The 23,948-nt window shown below is 45.5% G+C and overlaps 1 protein-coding gene across 2 annotated transcripts in view; it reads right to left on the bottom strand.

The window, feature by feature from the left end:
* Window positions 1-23,948, bottom strand: part of PAK5 (p21 (RAC1) activated kinase 5) — a 795,393-nt gene that overhangs the window by 59,000 nt on the left and 712,445 nt on the right. For both annotated transcript variants that reach the window (XM_085612660.1, XM_085612659.1), the window contains exon 6: window positions 9,460-9,586. In XM_085612660.1, the coding sequence (XP_085468786.1) occupies window positions 9,460-9,586 (127 nt within the window). The remainder of the gene's footprint in view (window positions 1-9,459; window positions 9,587-23,948) is intronic.

Consider the following 23,948-nt stretch of genomic DNA (forward strand, 5'->3'; position numbering starts at 1 on the left):
GATGAGAAATGGCGTACTGGGTATAAGTTTATAGAGGTATTAGGGTTAAGGGTTTAGGGAACAAGGCTAAGGTTCAAAGATTTCGGGTATAGAGGTTAAGAGTAAATGCTTAGGACTATAAGGAAAGGATTTGGGGTGTAGGGTTTAGGATTTTTTGTTTGGGGTATATGGTTATAGGTTAATGGTATAGGGGTTAGGGCTCTGAGGTTACAGATTAATGGTTAAGGGTATAGTGCTAATGGGTTTGGGTACAGGGTGACAGGTGTGGGGTAGAGGGTTTGTGGAACAGGCTTAAGGGTTTTGGGTATAAGGGTTAAATGTGTACAGTTAACTGCTGTATCTATATATAGTAAGGATAGGACATATGTTTAATTTAATGCATGTTAATGAGTGTTAGCCTATCAGTAGGAGAAGAAACCCGAAGTAATTTGTTTCACAGTTTCACTGCATTTAATTTCGATGAAACACCCTTCAATTGCAATTCGAATTATTAAAATGAACTGATGTTATTTGTCAGTAAAACATTTGAGTTAACAAGGTATGGCCAATTATGAATGAAGTGATTAAAAGTGATCTATAATTTTTAATGAATGATATCCGAAACATTGGCATCTTTCCAACAAAGGGATCTAACAGGATAATCCTTAGAAAAGGTGCCTTTGGGACTATCACCATCTTATGAGGAATGTCTAAGAACACACGTCTATGCCATCTTCTAGGTAAACATCTGCTTATTCTCTCTCCAAATACATTTTCATATGATCGTGATTACACAAAGCTGCACACACATGTTGCACTACAGGAGCTAGATCACACAATGGACACGAACAGGAAGAACTAAAGCTAAATGGGGCAAAACAAAAATTATTGTGATTTGTGTCAAATAAATGAATAGTTGCAGTCACGTATTTAAGTCTACTACTCCACTGCTTCAAATGTATGGTAACATTTCTGTCATCACCTTCTTTTAACCTATTCCAGGACATGCTATGTGATCATGATTACAAGAACAGTCACCATTAAGCCCCTAAATGTCTGCTCTCTATCCTCTCTGGCTGCTACAGAGAACACATGGCAGCTAACTATATGCTAGTGTTGATCGCCTCTTTATGCAAATAAACTTACTGTTTAAATGTTTGTAATTTATATACACAAGTGATCTGCACACATTGTAATTGCATTTATATAGCATTTACTATGCCTGACGAGGTGTTGAAGCGCTTTAAAACGAGTAGCACTTTACTTCAAAACCCAAGGTTAGTGGTTTATCCAGTGGTTAAATGTTGATTATTGTGACTAGGTATGTCATTCAGCACCAGGGCACTCTTGCTGGTGATAGCACACTCTACAAATACACATTAAAATGGTATGCATTTTCTCCAGTTACTTTGTGATAGATTATATTTTTTTATTTTTATAGAAATATTTTTATTTTGTTGATATGCACAATAACAAAAAAGAAAAGCAATTGCTCTTGTCAAATATAAGGCAATTACACAATAGACCTCACTTCTGTTGGGCCCTTCACCCCGTTGCACAATATTGCCTGCGCAATTAATCAAGTTAACGGTCAAACTCTTTAGTATCCCTTCAAACCATGATGTAGCCACCATTTCCTCTAAATTCTTACATATTTTTATATTTGTAGGGGCAGCCTCTAGCTTCATAAAAGGTCTCTTCCATCTTTCCACACCGCCCATGCCCTTCATCCAGGCTGCTACGCAAAGGGCCATGGGTGAAGTCCAAATGCCTAACTATATCTCTTTTGGCTATCTCTGTTCCCAGGCCAACCACCATCCTGTCACCTCAGAGCCCTCCAACCTAATCCAGTATGCCCAGCAGTGCTTCCCTTGGCTGGACAAATATGTGAATTCCTACTACATCAGGCAGGATGGACATGACTCTGTTCCAGTAATTATGTATCACTGGGCACTTCCACACCATATGGGTCCCTGGCACCGACAGTAGACTGGGGAGTCACAGATTCCAGCTTTCCACAAATGGAGGGGTGTTAGGTAGGCCTGGTGGGGATACTTAAATTGCACTAGGCTGATTCTAGCGGAAGTCACCAGTACGCGGGTTGCCATGCCTGCATCCCTCCAGTCTGCCTCGTTCACCAACCCCTCCCTCCCACTTCTTCCTCAGGGAGCCCAGTAAACTGATCGGACAAGTGTCCCACGAGGGTTCTGTAGATCTGTGACACCCCACCCCGCCCTAAATGGCCCATAATCAGACTGTCGTCTAGTGGGCTGTACTCTTGGATATTGTCCCGTTCCTCTTGATAAGCAGCAAGTGCATGACGAAGTTGAAGATACCAGAAGAGCTGAGAGGCTGGCATTTGGAAGTCCGTACCCAGGTCCAGGAATGCCCACACATGGTCCCGTTCCCAGACAACACTCACCTTTGGAATACCTATGCTGTCCCATCCTTTAAAGCTCTCGAAGTACAACACCTGGTGCAGCCAGTGGAGTCTACAGTGCAAGTTTGCGGTCCTACCCGGTCCACCACAATGTGGTTCTCCATGCCCTAAACACTACTTGGGTCATCTCCCAAAAGGAGGCTGGAATGGTAACGGCGTATAGGATACCTATTACCTTGTCCAGGCCTAACAATGATAGCTCACACTGATAAACAGGGTTTTCCCACCCACCCCCTTGCATCCAGTCATTAATTGGGCAGGAGTTGAGTCACCCAGTAATACAGTCAAATGTCTGGCATGACCAGGCCCCGTCTTATATCGCACAAACACATTTGCCGAAAGCCACCCTAGGGGTTTTACCAGCTCATATACATTTGCGACTCATTGTCATTACAACGTCGAACCAAGTCTGGGGAATGTGCTGGGGATAATTCTGAAGAACATACACAAGCCTTGGGAGGATCCTCATTTTAATAAGCGCTATTCTGCCCAGAGAGTTGAGGGGGAGTTTGTCCCACTGTGCCATGTCCTCCCGACCCTTGTGAGGCACGAGGCAAAGGTTCAGGCTCCATGTAAGGCCCGGCTCCCAGGAGATGCATATACCAAGATACTGGAAGTGAACATGGCATATCGGGATACAGGATTGTCAGTCTTCGTCTTTGCGGGCGCCCCTCAAAGGGACCAGCAGGGATTTGTCCCAGTTGACCTTGAGCCCAGAGGCTGCCCTGAAGAATTCCAAGATATAGAGGAGCCTAGGTCCCATCTTGGCTGGGCGGGACAAAACCAGCAAGATTTTGTCATGCAGAGTTGGCATAACATTGCTCTATTAAGCTCCAACTGGCATCTCATTGATTCAGTCTGCTTATACAGAGTCTCCCACTCGGGTCAGTATTGAGGCTTCCAGGTCTGTGATGCAGCTGTGTTTCTCGCAGTATGCCCCTTGAGCGTATGCAATGCCCCTCATGGAGGCCTTGCAGCCTCCCACAAGGTGCCCGCTGTGTCAACTGTGCCCTATTTGAATCTAAGAAGTATTTTAGTTCTTCGAGCAGATAGTCCACAAACTGGTCATCCATGAGGAGCCAAGCATTAAGGCGCCTCATGGGGTGCTCTCCTGCATGTTTGGAGTCTAAACAGATCAGTGGGAGGATATACAATCCCGTGGTGTGGAGAAGGTCAACAGCTGATAGAAACAAGTAATCTATATGGAACAGTGACCCATATGCTGCAGATGCATGGATATATTGTAATTTCCCAGGGATCCACACCTGCCATGCGTCGCTAAAGCTGAGCCCCCTTGTCAGTCCTCCAGGCCTCTGCCCCCTCGCAAGGAACCCCCTTACACCCCATGACATATTTAAAATCCCCTCACAATGGTCACCCTTGGGGTCAAAACGGCCACTAAATTTCTGAGAACCCCCAGGGTGGACTGGTACATATCCGGTGGGCCATACATGCTGAGGATATTGTATGTAGTGTCCTCCAGTGTTCTCTCAAAGAGTACGTATTTGCCCTGATCATCCTGTGTGACTTTGGTTATAGCTAAACGCTGTGTTTTGTGCAAAAGGATTGCAACCCCAGGGCACCCTCACACATACCCAATGTGATATACTCTGTCATATCCCCTGCAGGTCAGAAAATTGCAGTGGTGACCCTGTAAGTGGGTTTCCTGGAGCAGCAGGACCTTAGGATTATGCCATTGCACAAATTGGAAGACTGCTCCTCTCTTAATGCGGTCTAGAAGACCGTTCATGTTTCAGGTCATGACTGAATGGGGCCCGTCATAGTGGTAGGGAATGAACCAACTGAAACCCCCTGAATGCTGTTTACCCACCCCCTTAAAGTCTGGTCTGGCAGAGTCCTCTCCAATAAATCCACCCCTCCGGATGCACAAGTGGGATCAGAGTGTGTAGCATACCCATTAGTGAAGAGCATAACATTAGACAGAGCAAATCGAACTTATGCAAAACAGAACACCATCCCCAGCTATCCTCTCTCTCTAATTCCCACCCAGTAGAGGCATCTGTTGGCCATACCCAACTTAGACTTAGTACTAACTATCTAACTGGAGGGGGGTGTTGATGTACCCAGGCAGGCCGAATAGGCTGCCCGTTGGCAGTTGCCATGTTGCCCTACTTGTCAACACTGTCTCAGGATACAATGGTGCTGGCGTGCATTGTAGGATCTTTCAGTCAAAATGTGGGATTCAACCAAAGTTCGATTCTGCCTCTGTGGTCGGTTGTGACTGGAATACAGGAACAGCACCCCCACAGCAGCGTCCTCTCTCCCCATCAGCGTCCGTGGAGGCATCCACACCAGACGGCCCACCATGCCTCTGCCGCAATCATTTCCTCTGACGTTTGCCTTTCACTTTTTCAAGCTCTGTGCCTGATGTCAGGGATGGGGTGGCCACATGCCAGGAAGGTGGCTGGTGCGTGACAAGCAGTCGTTCGGTGAGCCACGTCAATGCTTCCTTCAGCAATTTGAATAACCCAGACTTGGAGTGATGGATTACTCGCAATTTGGCAGGATATAACAGCATATAGGGGATATGCATGGTGCGCAACTTTCATTTCACTTGATCGTAGGATTTACGCTGTGATTGGACCTGGTGGGTGTATTCAGGAAAGGTCATTATACTACCTGATTGAACCATCAAGTTTCCCGTAAGTCGGGCCCCCTTCAGAACAGAGTCTCAGTCCTGGTAGTTTAAGAAACATGCTATCAAGGGCCTGGCTGGGGCTCTGGGTGGGAGCATCTGGTTGAGGGAGCGATGATCCCTTTCAAGAATGAAGCAAGAGGACAAATTTAGTGGGTCCATCCATGACCAAATCCATTGCTCAAGAAAGGTCTCAGGAGCTCCCTCCAGAAAACCAATGAAGCGAAGGTTATTTTGGCGGGCCCGGTTTTCAGCATCTTTGGCGCAGTCTTGTAGAACCTAGGGAATCCAGGGAGAGGCGGGTCACTTCTGATGAGAGATTTTTTAGTCTCTTACATTTCTGATATCTTCCGCTCTGATTCAGTCACCCTGTCTACTGTATGGCAAAGGTCTTAGTGCAGCAGGGCCACCTCCGCACCAACCTCCCCTATTTTTGTCTCCAGTACAGTCTTGAAGTCTCAAATAGCCCTGAGAATTATAGAGGTGTGGCCTTATTTGGTGGGGCCCCAGTCCTGAGACCTCCCTCTGGGGGCCCCCTTGCTCCCCCCAACTGGCACTGTAAATGTAGATATTTTGGCCTGGCAGAGCTTTGTTGTGGTCCATAGTGCCTCCACCAGCCAATTCGTTCAATCAAAACGTGTGGGGGTGAGCAGTCACTGGTAAGTTTCCACTGGGAGAGTATTGCCGCCTATGGGCCAATGTGGGAGTCCTCTTCTTGGGGAGGGGGGAAACCTGGCCCCCGTGCACCAGGCACGCCTATCTGGGTAGCGAGAGCAGTCTGTTCCAAACCCCGTTCATCAGAAATTCCAGCATTCGGCAGATCATGTTTCTCGTATGGTCACTGAGGCCGCCAGGGGCCACCCACTCCATGGTGCAGGCCCAGCACCCCAGCCAGTCTGCTTCTGAGTTGTTTACCAAAGGGGGTGGACCGGATCAAGGGGAACAACTGCCGCACCCACAGTGCCTTCAGGCCTTTGGGTTCACCCCCATCACCTCCTCTAGGGGTCCTCCTCCACCAAATCTGCAGCGGACCTTCCCTGCCTTCCAGGAACTGGCCCAACAGGGAGCGGTACCACAGCTCGTCTCTCTAGCAGCCACCAAAATCTTACGGGGCTGGGTAGCCACCTTGGCAGCAGCGCAGCCCACGCGTGTTCCGGCAGTCATAACTGTGAGCTGGATCATCGTGGAATGGGCCATTAAGAGAGGACGATTCGCGGCTGCACCGCCGCCTTACCGGGATGCTGCAGGGTGTAACACGCCGAGTTCTGGTCCCCATCTGGGCTCATTGTCAGACGGGAGGAGGCGCTGATCCCCCCACAGACTCAACAATCCTGGCAACCTGGAGAGCGTGCTCCACCCCAGCCCGTCATCTTTGGAGGCAATGTGGTCCACACAAGGCTGCGGCTCCCACCTCATCAGGCACTTCCCACTGCCTTGGGATGCTCCGCACTGCCGCTGTAACATGTTGAGGGCCCGCAATAGCCACGCTCTAGCCAGATTGGGCACGCTACCACCCCGGGGGAACAGCTTTGTTGTGGCAGGCGGCGGGAGCTCACAGAAGTACGCCCACCATCTTGGCCTTCGAGTCCATGCCCCGTGATAGATTATATTAATACCAGTTAGCTGTGATCATTAGTGGGAGCTATGTGGTTTCAGCTGATTGATTTGTGAGACAGATAGGCTGAAGGAGATTAGGTAGTGTTAGTTTGGAGGGATAGGGTTTTAAAGCAGAGAGGTTATGACCTATGAAATAAGGTATCAGCCAATTGCAGAATTATAATAAGAGATATTATGGCAGGCAGGTGTGAGAGTGAGAGGAGGCTATACTCAGAAATGGAAGGCATGCAAAGGATGGAAGGTAAGAAGAGGGTCACTCTGAAGATAGATTGGAGAGGAATCAAGCAGAAGTCAGTCAAGGTCCATTTTTTGTGCAGGGTTTAGGAGTATAATGGGAGAGGGCTTTCTGAGATAGCAGGCGATCTAAGGATGTAAACCTGTAGAAAATCAGTCTGATGGTGAAAGCTGTAGAAAAAAACCCATTATACATAGTGCTCCATAGCCGGGAAAGGCAGCTAAAAGCATGCAAATCCGAGAGTACACATCACAACTATTGAGCATTAGTCTGCTGTGTGCCAACCCTATGACAGCCCTTTCAAACATAGTGTGGAGTATCCCAATCTTAGTGTAGGGCCTGTACGCTGCAAAAGAGGAGTTTGCACAGAAAAGAGAAAACGTCTCATTTAATCATCTTCCCACACTATTCTGTATTGAAAATAATGTTTTTATTTTATTTTTCACTAGCTCAATGAAAAGGAGTTTTTGGGCATCAGTTGTGAGTGTCTTTTTAATGTGCAGTCAGATATTACATTTGTTTTGCAACCAACTCCTATTCTAGGTTGTTTCTATGGCACAGCAGAGCAACCACTGATATGAAAGGTATTTACAGTTAATATCCCAAGTGCGTGCTGTGCATGTGTGCATATTTGCCCATTATAGTGTATTCATTGTATGCATAAGGAAAACAGAGTGATGGAAGGCCTGTGGGTTCCAGTTTGAAAGTCCCTGGCCTTTTCCTGTGCAAAAGGTGGAGGTGAGGTTGTTTTCTCACCAGTCGCGGCCAGTATGACTTGCGGGTGGTGAGTTTGCGGGGGTGTTTGCGGGGGAGTTCGCAGGAGGGTTCGCACAGAGGGGTGTGGGGGGATTCAATAAAAATAAAAAAACTTACCTTCCCAGGTCCCACAATCCCAGATCAGGCAGCGGGCGGTCTGTGTACTCCGGTTCACTCCCTGTGGTCTGTGGCCTCAGTCTGTGCAGCGCACTCCCAATCCTGGGCTCAGCACGCCGTTTTCCTGATATCCTGCTGAACAGGAAGCAGGCAGCCTCCCTTCCCTCCCCTAAGCCAATCACAACACTGTAATGGCAGCGTTGTGATTGGTGGGGACGGCGCCCAGCCGGGTGCCTATGGGGAGGCCATTTTTTCCTACAAAGAGAAAAGTCAGAGTGTGCATGACTGGTTTGGTTGGCCCCAGTGGCCCAACCAAACAGTCAGGGCCCACATCATTGGGCAAGCCACTCCTCCCGACCCGATCCAACCAGGCATACCCTTCTGCTTTCTTGCAGTGCGATAAGCAGAAACATAAAATGGTATTTAAAATACCATTTTATGTTTCGTCTTCTCACACTGCAAGAAAACAGTGGGGTGACGCTCCTCCGCCCTAATGGAGAAGCCACCCCTGTTTCTCACACAGTGACAGTGTATTGCTGAAATTCCTGAAGGAGGAGGGAGGAGACTTAGACACTGAAGTAGATACAGAGAGGACAGAGCTCCTATAGAAATTCGATTTGTTTTTTTGGTGAGAGGAAACCTGAATATTCCGCCTGTAGCAATGCCATTTGGTATATAGGAGGGGCCGGAGAGGGGGTGCAGTTTCTGTTGTTCAGAGTGTGAAGAATTCTTTAGGTGAGATCAGCCTTTTGCCTCTTTCCTGATCACGGTCTTCTTGGCTGTTCATAGCCAAGTGCAGATAGTTCACACCTCTTTATGCCTCTGTTGTGGATGCTCCAAGCTGGAGATTACCCCGCTACGAGGAGCATCACCCCACTCAAAGGCTGCATCTGCAGAACAGCAAGAGAGGCACCACACCGCGGAGTAAGGAATCTTCTTGGAGTTACCTCCTTCCAGGCGCTGACATTCTACTTAGGACACCTTCCCATTCCACACTGTGGCATTTGGTAGGCCCTTATGGAAGGATACCTATATTTTATAACTGCCTTCACAGGAAACCCCAGAGTTAGTGGCATCAACCGTCTTTTTTGGGAGAATTCAAAACATGTCTACTTCAATTGAGGCTTGAGTGGAAAGAGTGGGAGCCAGCCCACGGTAGTGTCTGGCTGCAACCAACTGTGATGTTGCCATGTAACAAGGTTTTTCACTCACGTACAAAAGCAGCTCATTGTAACTGACAATCCTTAGTGACAACGTGAAAAGACACTGCAAGAAGTTTCAAGGAAATGTGGCAGAAAAATGAATGTGCATACGGCCTCCTTTTGAGATCTGTACTTGTCTAAAAGAAACTGGTGCTCGCGAGTTTTACTCTAGTGCACGTTATGAGCCAAAACACAAACCTCTCACCTGCTGCTCATTTGCTCAAGTTTAGTTTTATGATCCACTTTCAGCTGAAAACTGACAGCAAAACAGAACATTAAACGTACTAAAGATGCAGGAGCAAAAAAAAAAAGTCATAATGCCATACTTTCAATGGAGTGCTAAAAGACCTCAGCACATACTTTAAGATGAACTGAAATGAAATTGGCAAGCAAAGGAAATTAGTGAGAGTAGAATGCAAGCTGCCATTTCACTAGGAGAACATACGTAACAGCTTACCCTTCCATCACTAGTTAGTAATATAGAATCGCTCTTTATGTCTCGATGAATAACTCCCTGAACGTGAAGGTAGGACAGCGCTTTCAGGACCGACAGGCAGACGGTGGCTATTTGCTCCTCATTCATTCTAAAAGGGAAACGTACAGCATTAGATACGCATATTAAGACACGTATAGCGCTTCAGAAAGAAACATACTTAGAATCAATATAGAGATCATCGGATGGCATTTCGGAAATGGCGCTGTCTGTTGTGTACATCCTGACAATAACCATGTCAATAATTCAGTAATTGACTTATAACGTGGCAGTACAACAGTGATGTCTTTCGAGTATAATGGATGTATGTGTGAGTTTCAATGTAAGGAATCTGTACGTATCTAACAACAAGGTTACAATCAAATGAACATAGTGTCAGAAGAGTGAATTGAAAAGATGAACAGTTTAGCCAAAATGCATACAACAGCATTATAAGTATAAGTATAAGACTATACAGTGCAGATTCACAAATGTGCAAAGATGATGTCATTAAAGTTATCCTTCAAACCTTTATGTAAATGTGCAAGTCACTCACTCACTCACAAACCGGTGTTTTGCATCCTCTGTGGCTGGATGTGGGGAGATGAGGATGACTGTGTGTGCTTTGCTCCTGTATCTGAGGAAAGTGAGCAGATGTCGCTACCCACAAAGCCCTACATTTCAATACCTCCAGATATTTGGCTCAAAAACTAGAAAAATCGGTGGGTTGCAGACAATTGCGAAGTGCCAGAGCCCTGCTCCTGAAACCACAGCGGTTCCATAAAAAGAAAACTGGATACAGAGCTTTCTCGGGTGTAGCACCAAAGATATGGAACTCTCTGCCAACAGATGTTCACCTAATTTCATCTACCACGTCATTCAAAAAAGAAGTAAAATCATTTCTGATTGACAAGTTTTTACCCTAAGCTATTTCCTTTAAGTATACTGATTGTATCCATACTTGTGACTCTTCTATGATTCCTGGCCTTTTCTTGATGACTATCTTTGAGAACAAGCGTAGTAAGTTATGTATGCTCAAGGCTTTTTCCTACCATTAATATAGGTGATCATATTAGATGCTTAATTATACTCATGTAAAGTGCTCTGATACCCAATAGGGTCATGTTCGCGCTGCACAAAACTTTATAAATAAATATCTACGCCTCAGTCCTTGAGGTGCACAGGGTCAAATCAGTAGGGCAGTCCACAGGGGCTCCCCCACATCAATTTTTGAGCTCTGCAGAGATTAATATGAATCAGTGTGCACCACGTGCACGAGGGTCCTAAACTATCCCATGTGTATGTGCTTTCTAACTGCACAAACCTGAAGGAGATGAGGGCAGCTACAAGATGTGTGTGCATGCAATGGCTCTCAACCATTCGTGGTTTGTGGTGCACTGCTATTAGCTGATCGTGCCTACGTCCTGCCCTCTCTGTGCTCGAGATCCACCTACAGAGAGGTATTTTGCGAATAGCTGTATGTAACATACCTTCTTTTCTACTTGGCTGATATATTAACACCTTGTTGGTGAACGGCGAGAGGTTCCTCTTTTTCTTCATTTTCTTTACTATCTTTAATTTCTTTAGCTTTTCTCCTTTATTTTGTTGTGAGGCTGAGCTTGTGATTTTGCTTATGTCAAGTTCCACTTCCTACAGAACCCGCATATCGTCACCGGATCGAAAGTATGTTGCTTACTTACTTATTCTTCATGTAACTTGCTATTGCAGCATTTCACGGGCTGGGAAGGATGGCGGGTTGATCTCGCCGCTGGGAGCTCCGCCCCCGTGTTTCGTCCACGCTTGAACCAGACTCTGCTCTGCTCCGGCTTCGACGGCTCCTGGCGGCGGCTTTCATCCCAGGCTCCGCAGCACATTCCAGCACTTGTACCTAACTCTGTTTGGCTCACGCTTCAGCTGATCCTGGTGGCGGCTTTCATCCTGGAATCCGCAGCGCATTCCAGTGCTCTTGCCTGACTCTGCTCTGCTCTGCTCTCGCTGCTTTTCTGGCAGCTGATCCAGCCTCTACTTGTACTTTGTACTCTTGTATAACATGCAGACGTCTCCTTTCCTTTGTAACGTATCGTTTGCTACCTTTTGTATTTTGTTTGCTTTTGATACTTGCACAACGGCCACCACTGCCTCATGTAACGTAACTTTTATTTTAGTGTTTTGAGTGTCTGCCATTTATTGACCTCTGTGTACTTTGTATGCTCTTGTAACCTGCACACGTCACTTTTTTCCTTTTGTAACGTATCGTTTGCTCCCTTTTGTATTTTATTTACTTATTTATTTATTTAACTTGTATGGCGCAACAGCTACCCAAAAAGGTGTTTCCCGGCGCCTGGACGACAATGCTGAAAGGAGAAGATTTATTGGATGAAAAGCCAAGTTTTGAGGGCACAGCGAAAGTGGGAGTGGGACGGCTCTCTGCGCAAGGCAATAGGAATCGAGTTCCAGAGAGAGGGGCCCAAAACAGCGAAGGATTTACCTCCCATTCTAGAGAGTTTGAACCGAGGCACATCAAATTTCTCAAGGGAGGAGGAGCGGAGGGTGCGAGTTGGAGCATACTGACGTACAAGAGACTGGAGGTAGTCAGGTGCACGGCCCCACTTAATTTTGTGCATAAAGGAAAGGGCTTTGAATTCAACACGCTTATCGATGCGAAGCCAGTGCAAAGCATGGAGGTGGGGGGAGATGGAAGCGTGTTTGGGAATTCCGCATAAGAGTCGAGCAGCGGAGTTTTGCACGAGTTGCAGCCTGCGGGATACTGTTTTGTTTGCACCTAAAAACAAAACATTACCGTAGTCCAAGCGGGATGTAATAAGGGCATGGACAACGGTTTTTTGAGTATCTTTAGGCAGCATCCAGATAATTTTGCGCAGCCACTTTAGAATAGCAAAACAGGTGGCAGACACTTTAGTGGCGTGGTGGTGCATTCTCAGAGAGTCATCGATGAAAAATCCTAAATTGCGGACGTGGTCAACTGGACGGGGAAGAGGACCCAGCTCATTAGGCCAGTGACGTGCACCCCAAAGATCTTTCTGCTTGCCTAGGATAAGTACCTCCGTTTTATTTGCATTAAGCTTTAAATAATTATTGTTCATCCAGGCAGCAATTTGGCGTAGACCCAACTGAAGAGTAGAAACAGAAGAGGAGGGATCAGATTTGGAGAGTGAGAAGATGACTTGAGAGTCGTCAGCGTAGGTGAATAGAGTTAGGCCACTGTTGACAGCAATGTCGGCCAGGGGCCTAACGTATAAATTGAAAAGCAAAGGACTTAAAATGGAGCCCTGAGGGACTCCAAATGGTGAAGGGAAGGTGTTAGAACTGTCAGAGGCAGAAAACACTTGAAAAGTGCGGTCCGTGAGAAAGGAGGATAGCCAGTCAAGAGCTGAACCACAGATGCCAAAGGATTCCAGAGTGTTAATTAGGATAGGGTGAGAGATGGTATCAAACGCAGCGCTCAGATCTAACAGAATGAGCGCTACTGTCTCACCAGAGTCCAATAGGTGGCGCAATCGTTCTGACACTCCAAGAAGTGTGGTTTCAGTGGAGAAACCAGCACGGAAGCCAGACTGGGACGAGTGGAGGAGATTATTGGTTTCCACAAATTTGACAAGATGCGTATGTATATGTTTTTCCAGCAACTTAGAAAAAATCGGAATGAGAGATATAGGGCGAAAATTAGACAAAACTTGAGAATCGGCGTCAGGCTTTTTCAACAAGGGAACAACCATGGAATGTTTCCAGGTAGTAGGAACGGTAGAAGTTGTGAGGGAGCAATTTAGGGCGTCCATGATCACCTGGAGATGGACGGGGTCGAGTAATTTCATTATGGAAGCCGGTAGGGGATCATTGGGAGAGCCTGATTTAATGATGCCAAGATTGGATATAAAAGTTTCTAAGTTCAAAGGAGGCCAGCAGGATAATTTGGGAGAATCACTAGAAAGTTCGTGACAAATGTTGGTCTGGGTAGGAGAGGAGATCATGCAGTTTAGGAGAGAGTTAGCAATTTCAGAATGAATAATTTCGAGTTTGTCAGAGAAGAATTTAGCCAAATCATCACAAGATTGCTTGGTAAGAGGCGGAGGTTTAGCTAAGGTCTGGGCGCCAGCCAGATTTTTTACTAGGCTAAACAAAGTCTTCGGGCGATTAGTGGCAGTGTTAATGATGATACAAGTGTAGGCGGCGCGGGAAATTTTGCACAGATCGTGATAGGTTTTTAAAGAGGTTTTATAAGCTATTTTTAGATCAGGGGCATAATTACGTCTCTCGAGTGCTTTGCATTTGGATTTTTCAATTCTGAGACTATCAGTGAACCAAGGCGCAGGAGGATGATGGTAAGTTGACTTTTTTTTTACAGAGGGAATGCATGATTCAACAGCATGGGATAGCCAATTTTGGATATTTTCGGCGGAAACAGGTGCCTGAGTCGTAGCCGGGGGTACAGTTTCCCTTAGCATGTTATTTAGAGCGTTAATATCGACTTTTTTCCAGTCCCTAATGAAGAACAAGGACTTAGGGAAAATTAGGTGAGAGATGGCCGGGGCCTGGATTTGAAATTTCAGAAGAAAGTGATCCGTCCAAAAAACAGGAAGCGCAGGTTCACACATCATAGATGTGATGTTGGAGAAGATAGGATCTAAAAGATGGCCTGCGTTGTGAGTAGGACCGACATTACAGAGAGGCAGATTCAGTGCTAGAAGATCAGAGATAAAGTGGGAGCAGGTTACATTGGTGGTATCCTCCAAATGGAGATTGAAATCGCCAAGTAGCGAGAAATTGGAAGAAGTGAGAGTAAGAGAAGAGACCACACTAGGCAAAGTAGCTGACCACAATGAAGAAGGGCCTGGAGGTCTGTAGAGTAGGAGTCCAGAAAAGGAGAAATTAGGAGTAAGTGTAAGTGTAAAGCGTGCAGCTTCACAATTGGGAAGAGTGACGGATTCAAAATGACATTGAAAAGCTTGTTTATAGATAACAGCAATTCCCCCGCCTGGTCCCGAGGTTCGGTCTAACCTGGCAATAGCATAATTGGACGGTAGGGCAATAGCTAGATCGGGGCCAGAACTGTTGTTAAGCCAAGTCTCGGTTAGGAAAAAGGCATCAGGGGAATCTTCCAAAAGAAGATCAAAAATGAAATTTTTATGCTTAGGGAGAGAGCGACAATTTAAGCTCAAAAAACGAAACTTAGGAGCAGTATTATCAGACGACGAAGATGTAGGGTCGTTAGGCTCCAAAGAGTGGGATAAGACAAAGGAGCAATGAGCCCCTGAGCAAGAGAGGGAGGGAGTAATGTTAGCATGAAACAAAGTACAGTCAGCAAAACGAGTCGGACGTAGGGCAAGAAGTTGTGATGAGGAGTAGACTAGTCTAGGGGAAACAGACGAGGACAAAGGGGCAGGGGTACCGGCCCCTGGCCCCGAACTGCCACGGACGGGCGCAGACGGGCTTGCCTTTGGTGCGTCTTCGGCGCGCCGCCGGCGCGCCCGCTGCGCGGGTTGCAGGGCATCACCAATAAAGGCTGCAAAGATCACGTGGCAGCGTAGATGGTGTGGCCCCACCTCCCCGGAAGGACCAATGAAAAATCTCCCGCTATCTCCCTCCATAACAAACGGGAAAGCCCGTGGTGGAACGGGGAGTGGGCGGGTCAAAGGTCGCCAGTAAAGAAGTGTGCAAATAGCAAAAAAATAAAACCGAAGTGACAGCGATTAGCAGCACAGCAGTATTAAAATCACAGAACGAGCATTTTCTTTTAAAAAAGCACAGTTTCAAACAAACAAGCAAGCAGGGCGCTACCTTAGCAGCGCGCGTCCGCTGCGCGGGTTGCAGGGCATCACCAATAAAGGCTGCAAAGATCACGTGGCAGCGTAGATGGTGTGGCCCCACCTCCCCGGAAGGACCAATGAAAAATCTCCCGCTATCTCCCTCCACAACAAACGGGAAAGCCCGTGGTGGAACGGGGAGTGGGCGGGTCAAAGGTCGCCAGTAAAGAAGTGTGCAAATAGCAAAAAAATAAAACCGAAGTGACAGCGATTAGCAGCACAGCAGTATTAAAATCACAGAATGAGCATTTTCTTTTAAAAAAGCACAGTTTCAAACAAACAAGCAAGCAGGGCGCTACCTTAGCAGCGCGCGTCCGCTGCGCGGGTTGCAGGGCATCACCAATAAAGGCTGCAAAGATCACGTGGCAGCGTAGATGGTGTGGCCCCACCTCCCCGGAAGGACCAATGAAAAATCTCCCGCTATCTCCCTCCACAACAAACGGGAAAGCCCGTGGTGGAACGGGGAGTGGGCGGGTCAAAGGTCGCCAGTAAAGAAGTGTGCAAATAGCAAAAAAATAAAACCGAAGTGACAGCGATTAGCAGCACAGCAGTATTAAAATCACAGAATGAGCATTTTCTTTTAAAAAAGCACAGTTTCAAACAAACAAGCAAGCAGGGCGCTACCTTAGCAGCGCGCGTCCGCTGCGCGGGTTGCAGGGCATCACCAATAAAGGCTGCAAAGATCACGTGGCAGCGTAGATGGTGTGGTCCCACCTCCCCGGAAGGACCAATGAAAAATCTCCCGCTATCTCCCTCCACAACAAACGGGAAAGCCCGTGGTGGAACGGGGAGTGGGCGGGTCAAAGGTCGCCAATAAAGAAGTGTGCAAATAGCAAAAAAATATAACCGAAGTGACAGCGATTAGCAGCACAGCAGTATTAAAATCACAGAATGAGCATTTTCTTTTAAAAAAGCACTGTTTCAAACAAACAAGCAAGCAGGGCGCTACCTTAGCAGCGCGCGTATTTTATTTGCTCCTGATACTTGCACTAATGCCACTATTGCCTCATGGAACGTAACGTTTGATTTTGTAACATGCTCACTTGTAATTTTTCTCCTTATGTATCATTACTGCTCCTATTGTGAAGCGCTCTGACACCTTCGGGTAAAGTCCGCGCTATATAAAAACGCATTAAATAAATAAATTAAAAAAAACTCTAGGTGTCCCGGCGCTATTATCGGGTTTGGCTGCTTCGGTTCAGAGCGTCTTGGCAAAGGGGTTTTTTCTCTCTCTGTTTTGGGATACTCTCAGGAAGTCGATGTTTGCAGGCCTTGTTTATGTGGCTGCATTTTGTTCTTGGGTGAAACAGGCCCTGGGACTACTACTTTTTCGGGTAAACAACTCAAGTGCTTACATGGCGCCGCCTCTAGTTAACATCAGCTGTGCAGCTAACGGAGCCCGCAATTTGCAGTAAAGTCTGCCCTGGGGTGGATTTAGACCATGACAATGAGAAGGTGGAGGAGCCCTCCAGACTACAGGATGCTACTGATACTGATGCTACTGATACTGGCCAATTTTGAAACCAATTAAGACTGCGGAAGCTGCCTCGATACTGCAGGCATATTCTAAAGACTCTCCAGGAGGGGAAGCTTCACTTGCAAAAGTGGGCCCTGCATAAGTCCTGTAGCCGGGCTGCCCTCCATCCTGGTTGGCTCTAAACTTTAAATTTTCCCCAGGCCAGCGCGACCTCAGGTAACCCTTAAGCACTATAGACTTTAAAGCACTATATTGCAGTTAATGATTTACAAATTCATGTCTCAATTTTTCACCCACCATGCTACTCTAGACAAAGGCCTGCCTTCTGCAAATCAGTACCGATCTTGAGCCTCTTCATAACAATCCATCCTGAACTGCCAGGTGAGGCCCCCTCCATAAGGGACCACAAGCAACCCCAGACCAGCTTTGACCGACATAAGTCTCATCAGAGAGGTATAACTTGAGTCCTGTGGCACAGTGAGCACTGAATCAACGTCTGGTCATACCAGTCGCACTTAGGGCACAAACTGCAACAACAACAGCAAGGCGATGAATGGAATACTTGACTTATTCTCAACCACTGGCAATCACTCGGGCAGTATTGTCGTCCATCCTTTTAGGCACACCATGCTACTCAAGACAAATGCCCACCTTCCAGTTCAGGGAGGTCCTGGCCTGTCAGTTCAGGCAGGACTGCACCTATTGGAGCAAGGTCAAGACTGATTTGTATATTGAGGGGTCCAAACTAAAGGTGGCATGATGAGCAAACTATTGATGGTCTGGGATGTTGTCCAAGTAATTACCAGTGGCTGACATTAATTCAAGCATTCCACTCATTGCTTTTTTGTATATTTCAATGTGGTGCCCGAAGTGTGACAGACTCAAACCCGGTTCCCCAGATTTGAGGTCGACCGTCCTAGCCGTAAGGCCAATTCCTCTCCCCCAGTATTGTAAGAATACTGATTTAGTATTTTCCATATACTTGGTAGTCTTCTAAATTGTGCTATAGCACCTAATCCATACGTATACTTTCGTGGTCAACATCAGCATAAATTAGCACTGTACACCATTATTATTGGCAGAAATATTCCTGTTAGAAATTGAAAGGCCAAATCGACCCCGTTTTTCACTGCATGAGGGAAATAAATAAGGAGTATTTAATGGAATATCAGATCACTAATATTCAGGGAACCACTACCAAAATTGTGCAAATCTGAAGAAACCCTTTCTTTATGATGTATTTTTTTCTAGTCATTTTGACTAGGAAATAATCTAATCAAAACGAGACTTTTTCAATATTTCCCAATGTGTTTAATTAGTTCCCAGTAATCTCCCTTCCTAATTTAATTGTTTCCTTTTTTGCATGAAGTGCATGTACATTTATGATGAGAGCTGTAATAAAATCTGAATTCCAAATAAAATGAATACAATAAAAAATAAAGACTGTATGTTCCACACCAAAACAGATAATTAGCTAACCAGAAATGAAGTGCAGAAATAAAGCAATATGCCCAAATGAAGGTAAACACAAAAACTGATTCATTGAGAGTCAATGTAAAATTGGAAATATAATCCACAAAGTCCTCGTCTTCTACACATATCCACTAGGGACCCAATATGGCTCGAAAGGCTGACCTCGAAGCTGACGGAAGTCGGTGGTTGAGCTAAGTTAAGATTTATACCTTCCACTTGAAAATGTTTTAGAAGCATGTACAATTCAACAGAACAATCCTGGAGGGTTCTTTTTTATAAACGCTCGCTCGAAGACTAAAATAGTCTGGAGTAGGACAAGGGAACTAAGTGAGCATGGTAGGCACACATTCACATCTGGATCAGATACATCGATTGGTACTGATCACGATTTTCACATTCATACTTTGCTATTTTTTAGCGCTCAAACAGGTTCACTGGGACCGGGGTATCCATTAATTGCTCTGTAAAATTGGTGTGACTTTGCAGGAGAGCCTGCTAAAAAGCTTCTTTAGAAAACCAAAAGTCTATAGCAGAACGAGTGCAACTATCCAACAAGGTTTCATCTTGGCTGGAATAAGGTTCCTGCTTTACCCCAGTCTTCTGGAACAAGCACTACTTCAGGAGAATATGTCCCACAAATTATACATGTTTTACAAATTAAAGCGTTTAATCCAAGATGAACTTCATAAAGGTGTTTTCAAGATGGCTTTTTCTAAAATAGCCTACAGGGTCCTTTATCTCTTTAATCAGTTGTTCGGCCTCCTTGCACAGATGTAGGTCTACCAGAGTCTTCCAAGCAGCACCTGTGTAAATTGGAATTCTGGAACTGGTTGGTGGGCCTCTCTGGCCATTTGCTTTCTCAGTATTCATGAACTTAATGTTCTTCAGGGCTAGGAAGGCAGGTGTCCACAGAAAAGTTAGTTCAAATATCTATGTAGACCACACCAGAAAAGTTTCTTCCATATCTTAGAAAGAGCTTCTGGAGTTGAAATATACAGACAAAGGTAGGAACAAAGCTTCCAGTGTTCTTCTGGCAGCCATGCATGTATTTGTCTAGTGGAGCAACCGAGGACATCATATTTACTCTCCTCCAGTATAGTTCTCAAGTCTTGGTAAATCAAACATAGGGTTTTAAAATGAAAACTAGCATTTCTATTGTAGATGATCCTAATCCTATCCCTGAAACAGATTCCTCACACTACATTTTACTTTGTGTCATATTTTCCTGTTCTTGGATAATTCCTGGCACCACTAACATCTTCCTAGATTCCCGTTTAGGTAAAAATACAATGTAGCTGAGGGCAGCCTTATTTTTGTTTATTTATTGAGGCATCTATAAGTATATGGTATAGTAGACAGTGAGGAGGTGACTAGAGTTCTTGGCAGAAGCTATAAGACTATTAGAACATTCCACCCATTAAGGGTGAAATGTTCTAAATTAAAAAGGGAGAAACATGGAGAACAACATTGGAATGTTGAAGCTCCAGACTTATACCAGACATTATAAGCCCACAGCTACTCCATTCTGTTCAATGGAGCTCTCAACATTCCAATGGTTTAAAATAGCATTATAGCCCGCCGTAGCGGGCTATACCAGCCATTAAAGGCCCGCTCCAGCGTTAAAGGCCCGAGCCGAAGGTGAGGGCCTTTAATAACGGAGCAGGACTTTAATGGCCGGTATAGCCCAGCTATGAAGGGCTATAAGGCAATTAGAACATTCTGCCACTAGAGGGCAGAATGTTCTAACAAATAAAACAAAGGCATCTCGGAGCCCAAGGGGAATGAAATTCCCTCCGGCTCTGGGCTTTGTTCAAACAATATTGGAATGTTGCTCTGCGGGCTTTTACCGGCCCGGAGAAGCACAGAACACTCCATAGTATTTAATGGAGTGCTCCACATTCCAATGTTCTACTAAAGCTTGATAGCCCACTGTAGCTGGCTTTATCGGCCATTAAAGGCCCACTTCAGCCTTCTAACAGGGGAGCGGGACTTTAATGCCAGTACAGCCCAGCTACGGATGGCTATAAGGCTATTAGAACATTACGCCACTAAAGGGCAGAATGTGCTATCAAATAAAACAACGGCCTCACGGAGCCTGAGGGGATTAAAATCCCTGGGCTCCGTTAGTCCTTTGTGAACAACAACATTGGAATGTTGGAGCTCCAGGCAATTAACGGCCATTAGAAGCCAGGAGCACTCCATTATTGTCAAGTGAGCTCCCAACATTCCAATCTTCTATTAAAGTTTGATTCCTACAGGCCAAGTTATATATAAGAGATGGATTTTATCAAAATCCCTGCCACCATTCCCACAATCCAAATTTTATTTATAATCTCCTCAAGATGCATACATCTTGATATGCCTTTAATGACATCCCATCAGTGGTCTTGGCAGGCATCATACTTAAGCTCCGTTGTAATGCTTTTGAACTGTGGGAAAACATTATGTCTCACAAGTCCATATTGGACCCAGATGCACTATGCAAGGTGAGTTGTGCATTACTGTTGCCTCACAATGAGTTTGAAAGTAGTCAAATGCTTCCCTGTCAGGCAGCCGGGCCAGTACACAGCAGTGGGGGCAGCCATGAGAAGCACACCATTATATCAGAGAGCTTGTGGCAATGAACAGTTTTGTAATTCTATGTGAAAAATTCAGAGTGCACCACAACAACTGGAAACTGACTATGGAGATGAAGAACTTGGGGAACAGCCATTACAACGCGGGTTTACCACGCGTTGCTATTACATTGCATGCGTTACAACGCATGCGATGTTACAATGCGTGGTAAAACCACTCATACCATTACATCGCATGCGCTTTTACAACGCATGCGATGTAATGTGGCGGCGGCGGCTATCCAAGTCGTTGTGAGGAAACTCAGGTTGTTTCCTCACAACGACGTGAAGCAAGCAGGAAGGAGGAAGCAGGATCCGACAGCGACGCCGGAGAGGAGTGAGGTTAGGGGTATGCGCTTGGGGTGGGGGTTAATTTTTTGAGTTTAGGGTAGAGTAAAAGTAGTGTTCTGTGTGGTTTTTTTAAACGTTTTAGTGTGTTTTTGTAGTGTAATGTTGTGTATCAGGGTTTAGGGTAGTGTTGTAGTGATTTAGGGTTTAGGGTAGTGTTGTAGAGTTTGTGTAGTGTAGTGATTTAGTGTTTTAGGGTTTAGGGTAGTGTAGCAGTGTAGCAGTGTTTGTGTAGTGTAGTGTTTTAGGGTTTAGGCTAGTGCAGTTTTTTAGGGTTTTGGGTAGAGTGGTAGTGTTTGCGTAGTGTAGTGTTTTAGGGTTTAGGGTAGTGTAGTGATTATGTAGTGTTGTAGGGTTTAGGGTAGTGTTTTAGGGTTTAGGGTAGTGTATTAGTGTTTGTGTAGTGTAGTATTTTAGGGGTAAAGTATAGTGTAGCTTTTTAGGGTTTAGGGTAGAGTAGTAGTGTTTGTGTAGCGTTTTACGGTTTAGGGTAGTGTTTGTGTAGTGTAGTGTTTTAGGGTTTAGGGTAGTGTAGTGTTTTAGGGTTTAGGGTAGTGTAGTAGTGTTTGCGTAGTGTAGTGTTTTAGGGTACTGTAGTAGTGTTTTAGGGTTTAGGGTAATGTTGTAGAGTTTGTGTAGTGTAGTGGTTTAGGGTAGTGTAGTAGAGTTTGAGTAGTGAAGTGCGTTGGGGATTAGGGTAGTGCTGTAGTGTGCGTGTGTTGTGTTTTAGGGTAGTGTCGGGGGGTTATGTAGGGTAGTGTAATGTAATTGTAGGGAGAGGACTGGGGGGCGGGGGAGGGTTGTGTAGGGGTAGGGTAGTCACTTACCTTGCAAACTAACCACGAATATAGCTTTACCACGCATGCCTTTGCGTTGTAATGGCATGCGTGGTAAAGGCATATTCGTTGTAATAGTTTGCAATAATGTAATGGCATGTGATGTCATTGATATCGCGTAGTAATACCCGCGTTGCAATGGCATGCGTGGTATTACTATGCGATGTAATGACATACATCCAAAATTCTTACAGTAAGATCATGGCCTATTTTGAAGGAAGTCTTAGGACCTCGTGACAAGTTAGGCATTACGTATTTATTCCACCTGCGAGTGAGGTATTTACGATAAATAACTCCTATTTACAATTTTCAACTTGGAAATGAGGCAAAGCATGCAGAATCGGTATTTAATACCCAATTACACATGTTTGAACTGACGAATTCTATAAGCAGAAAACTGCGAGGGTCAGTGCTTTAAATGGGAAAAAATAAGTGCAGGTACTCATTAAAATGAGCTAGAGGTATAGTGAGGAGGCGGGGCTAGGGGCGGGGCTAAGGCCAAGCCATGATGTTACTTAACAACTTCTATATTAGTTGCAGCATATACCAAAACACATGAGAAATGTGATTATATAAACAAAGCAGGTTAACTCATTACACAAAATGAAAGAGAAATGCAATAATATGTTAACATTTCCTTTTTTTGCCATAGTTGCACCTTCTTAATGTCATACTGTTAATTGCCGTTTGGCACAATACTATATATTTTTGAGCACGCGAGTAGGAAGAAACTGAAAATACCCCCACGTCGCACCAAAGCTCTTATGGCACCAAGCAAATGAAGCAACTCATCATGACCCTCCCCAGAAGATATCTCTTGTCTCTTCCATCAATCTATCCATTCATTCTTTCATCCTACCATTTACCTGCTTATGTCCACCATTTAACCTTTACATTCTATCGTCTATTCAGTCTTTCATCAATCATTCAGTTTTTCACCATTCCGTCTATCCAACGTTCATATCCAAACCTATCAATCCATCCATCTTCAAACCTAACCATTCATCCTTTCGCTCATCCATCAATTCTTTCCCTCATCCATCCATTAACCCTTTCACTCCTTTATTCCATCCACCCTTTCACTCAATCCCTCCTTTCACTCATCCATCATCCACCCTTTCATCCATCCTCCCTACCTTTGATTCATCCATCCAAACTTTCACTTATCCACTCACCATCCGCCCTTTATCCAATCAACCACCTTCTTTCACCCATGCAAGCTTTCAATCATCCATCCATCCATCTATACATCCACCCATGCTTACTCATCCATCCACTCACTCATCCACTCAACCACCCACCAACCCTCCCTTTTATGTTATTTATGAATCTTTGTGGCAGAGCAGACATGTACAATGTGCCACAGATTTTCTTTAAAATACCTCCTGAGAGTGTCTTGATTCTCTCTTTCTTTCACTTTTTCGTACAAAAACAGGCATACACACAAACTTAGTAGACACACAAAAGATTCAGGTAGATGAAAGCCATCTTTTCTCGTCACCTACCATGGCATTTTTAATTGCCACCAGGACCGGACTGGCCTTAGCCTGGTTGCCACTGCTAGGGGACTGCCATGATTCCTGTGCTTGCACGAACGCACATGATAGTGAGAATGTGATTGACAGTACAGGGCCTGAAGGGACCCTGCTTTGTCAAGCACAGCGTGATGGCGAGCACCCGGACATTATTCACATGAGCCCTGCTGAATAGCTCAGCTGGGGCTCAGGTCGGGGCTGCAGAAACGGTGCCTTGGCTGCCAGAGACACATTCCACTCCTGCTCACCAGCAGATCCAATGAGCCTACTTTATCATGAGTACCGGTACTCTCCTCTGAAGTAGAGAAGTGCCGGTACTCCGAGGGAAAAATCTAAGAAGTGCCGGTACTCAGTACCGGTGAGTACCG

Source organism: Triturus cristatus, chromosome 6, assembly GCF_964204655.1.
Source record: "Triturus cristatus chromosome 6, aTriCri1.1, whole genome shotgun sequence".
In the NCBI taxonomy this organism is placed as follows: Eukaryota; Metazoa; Chordata; class Amphibia; order Caudata; family Salamandridae; genus Triturus; species Triturus cristatus.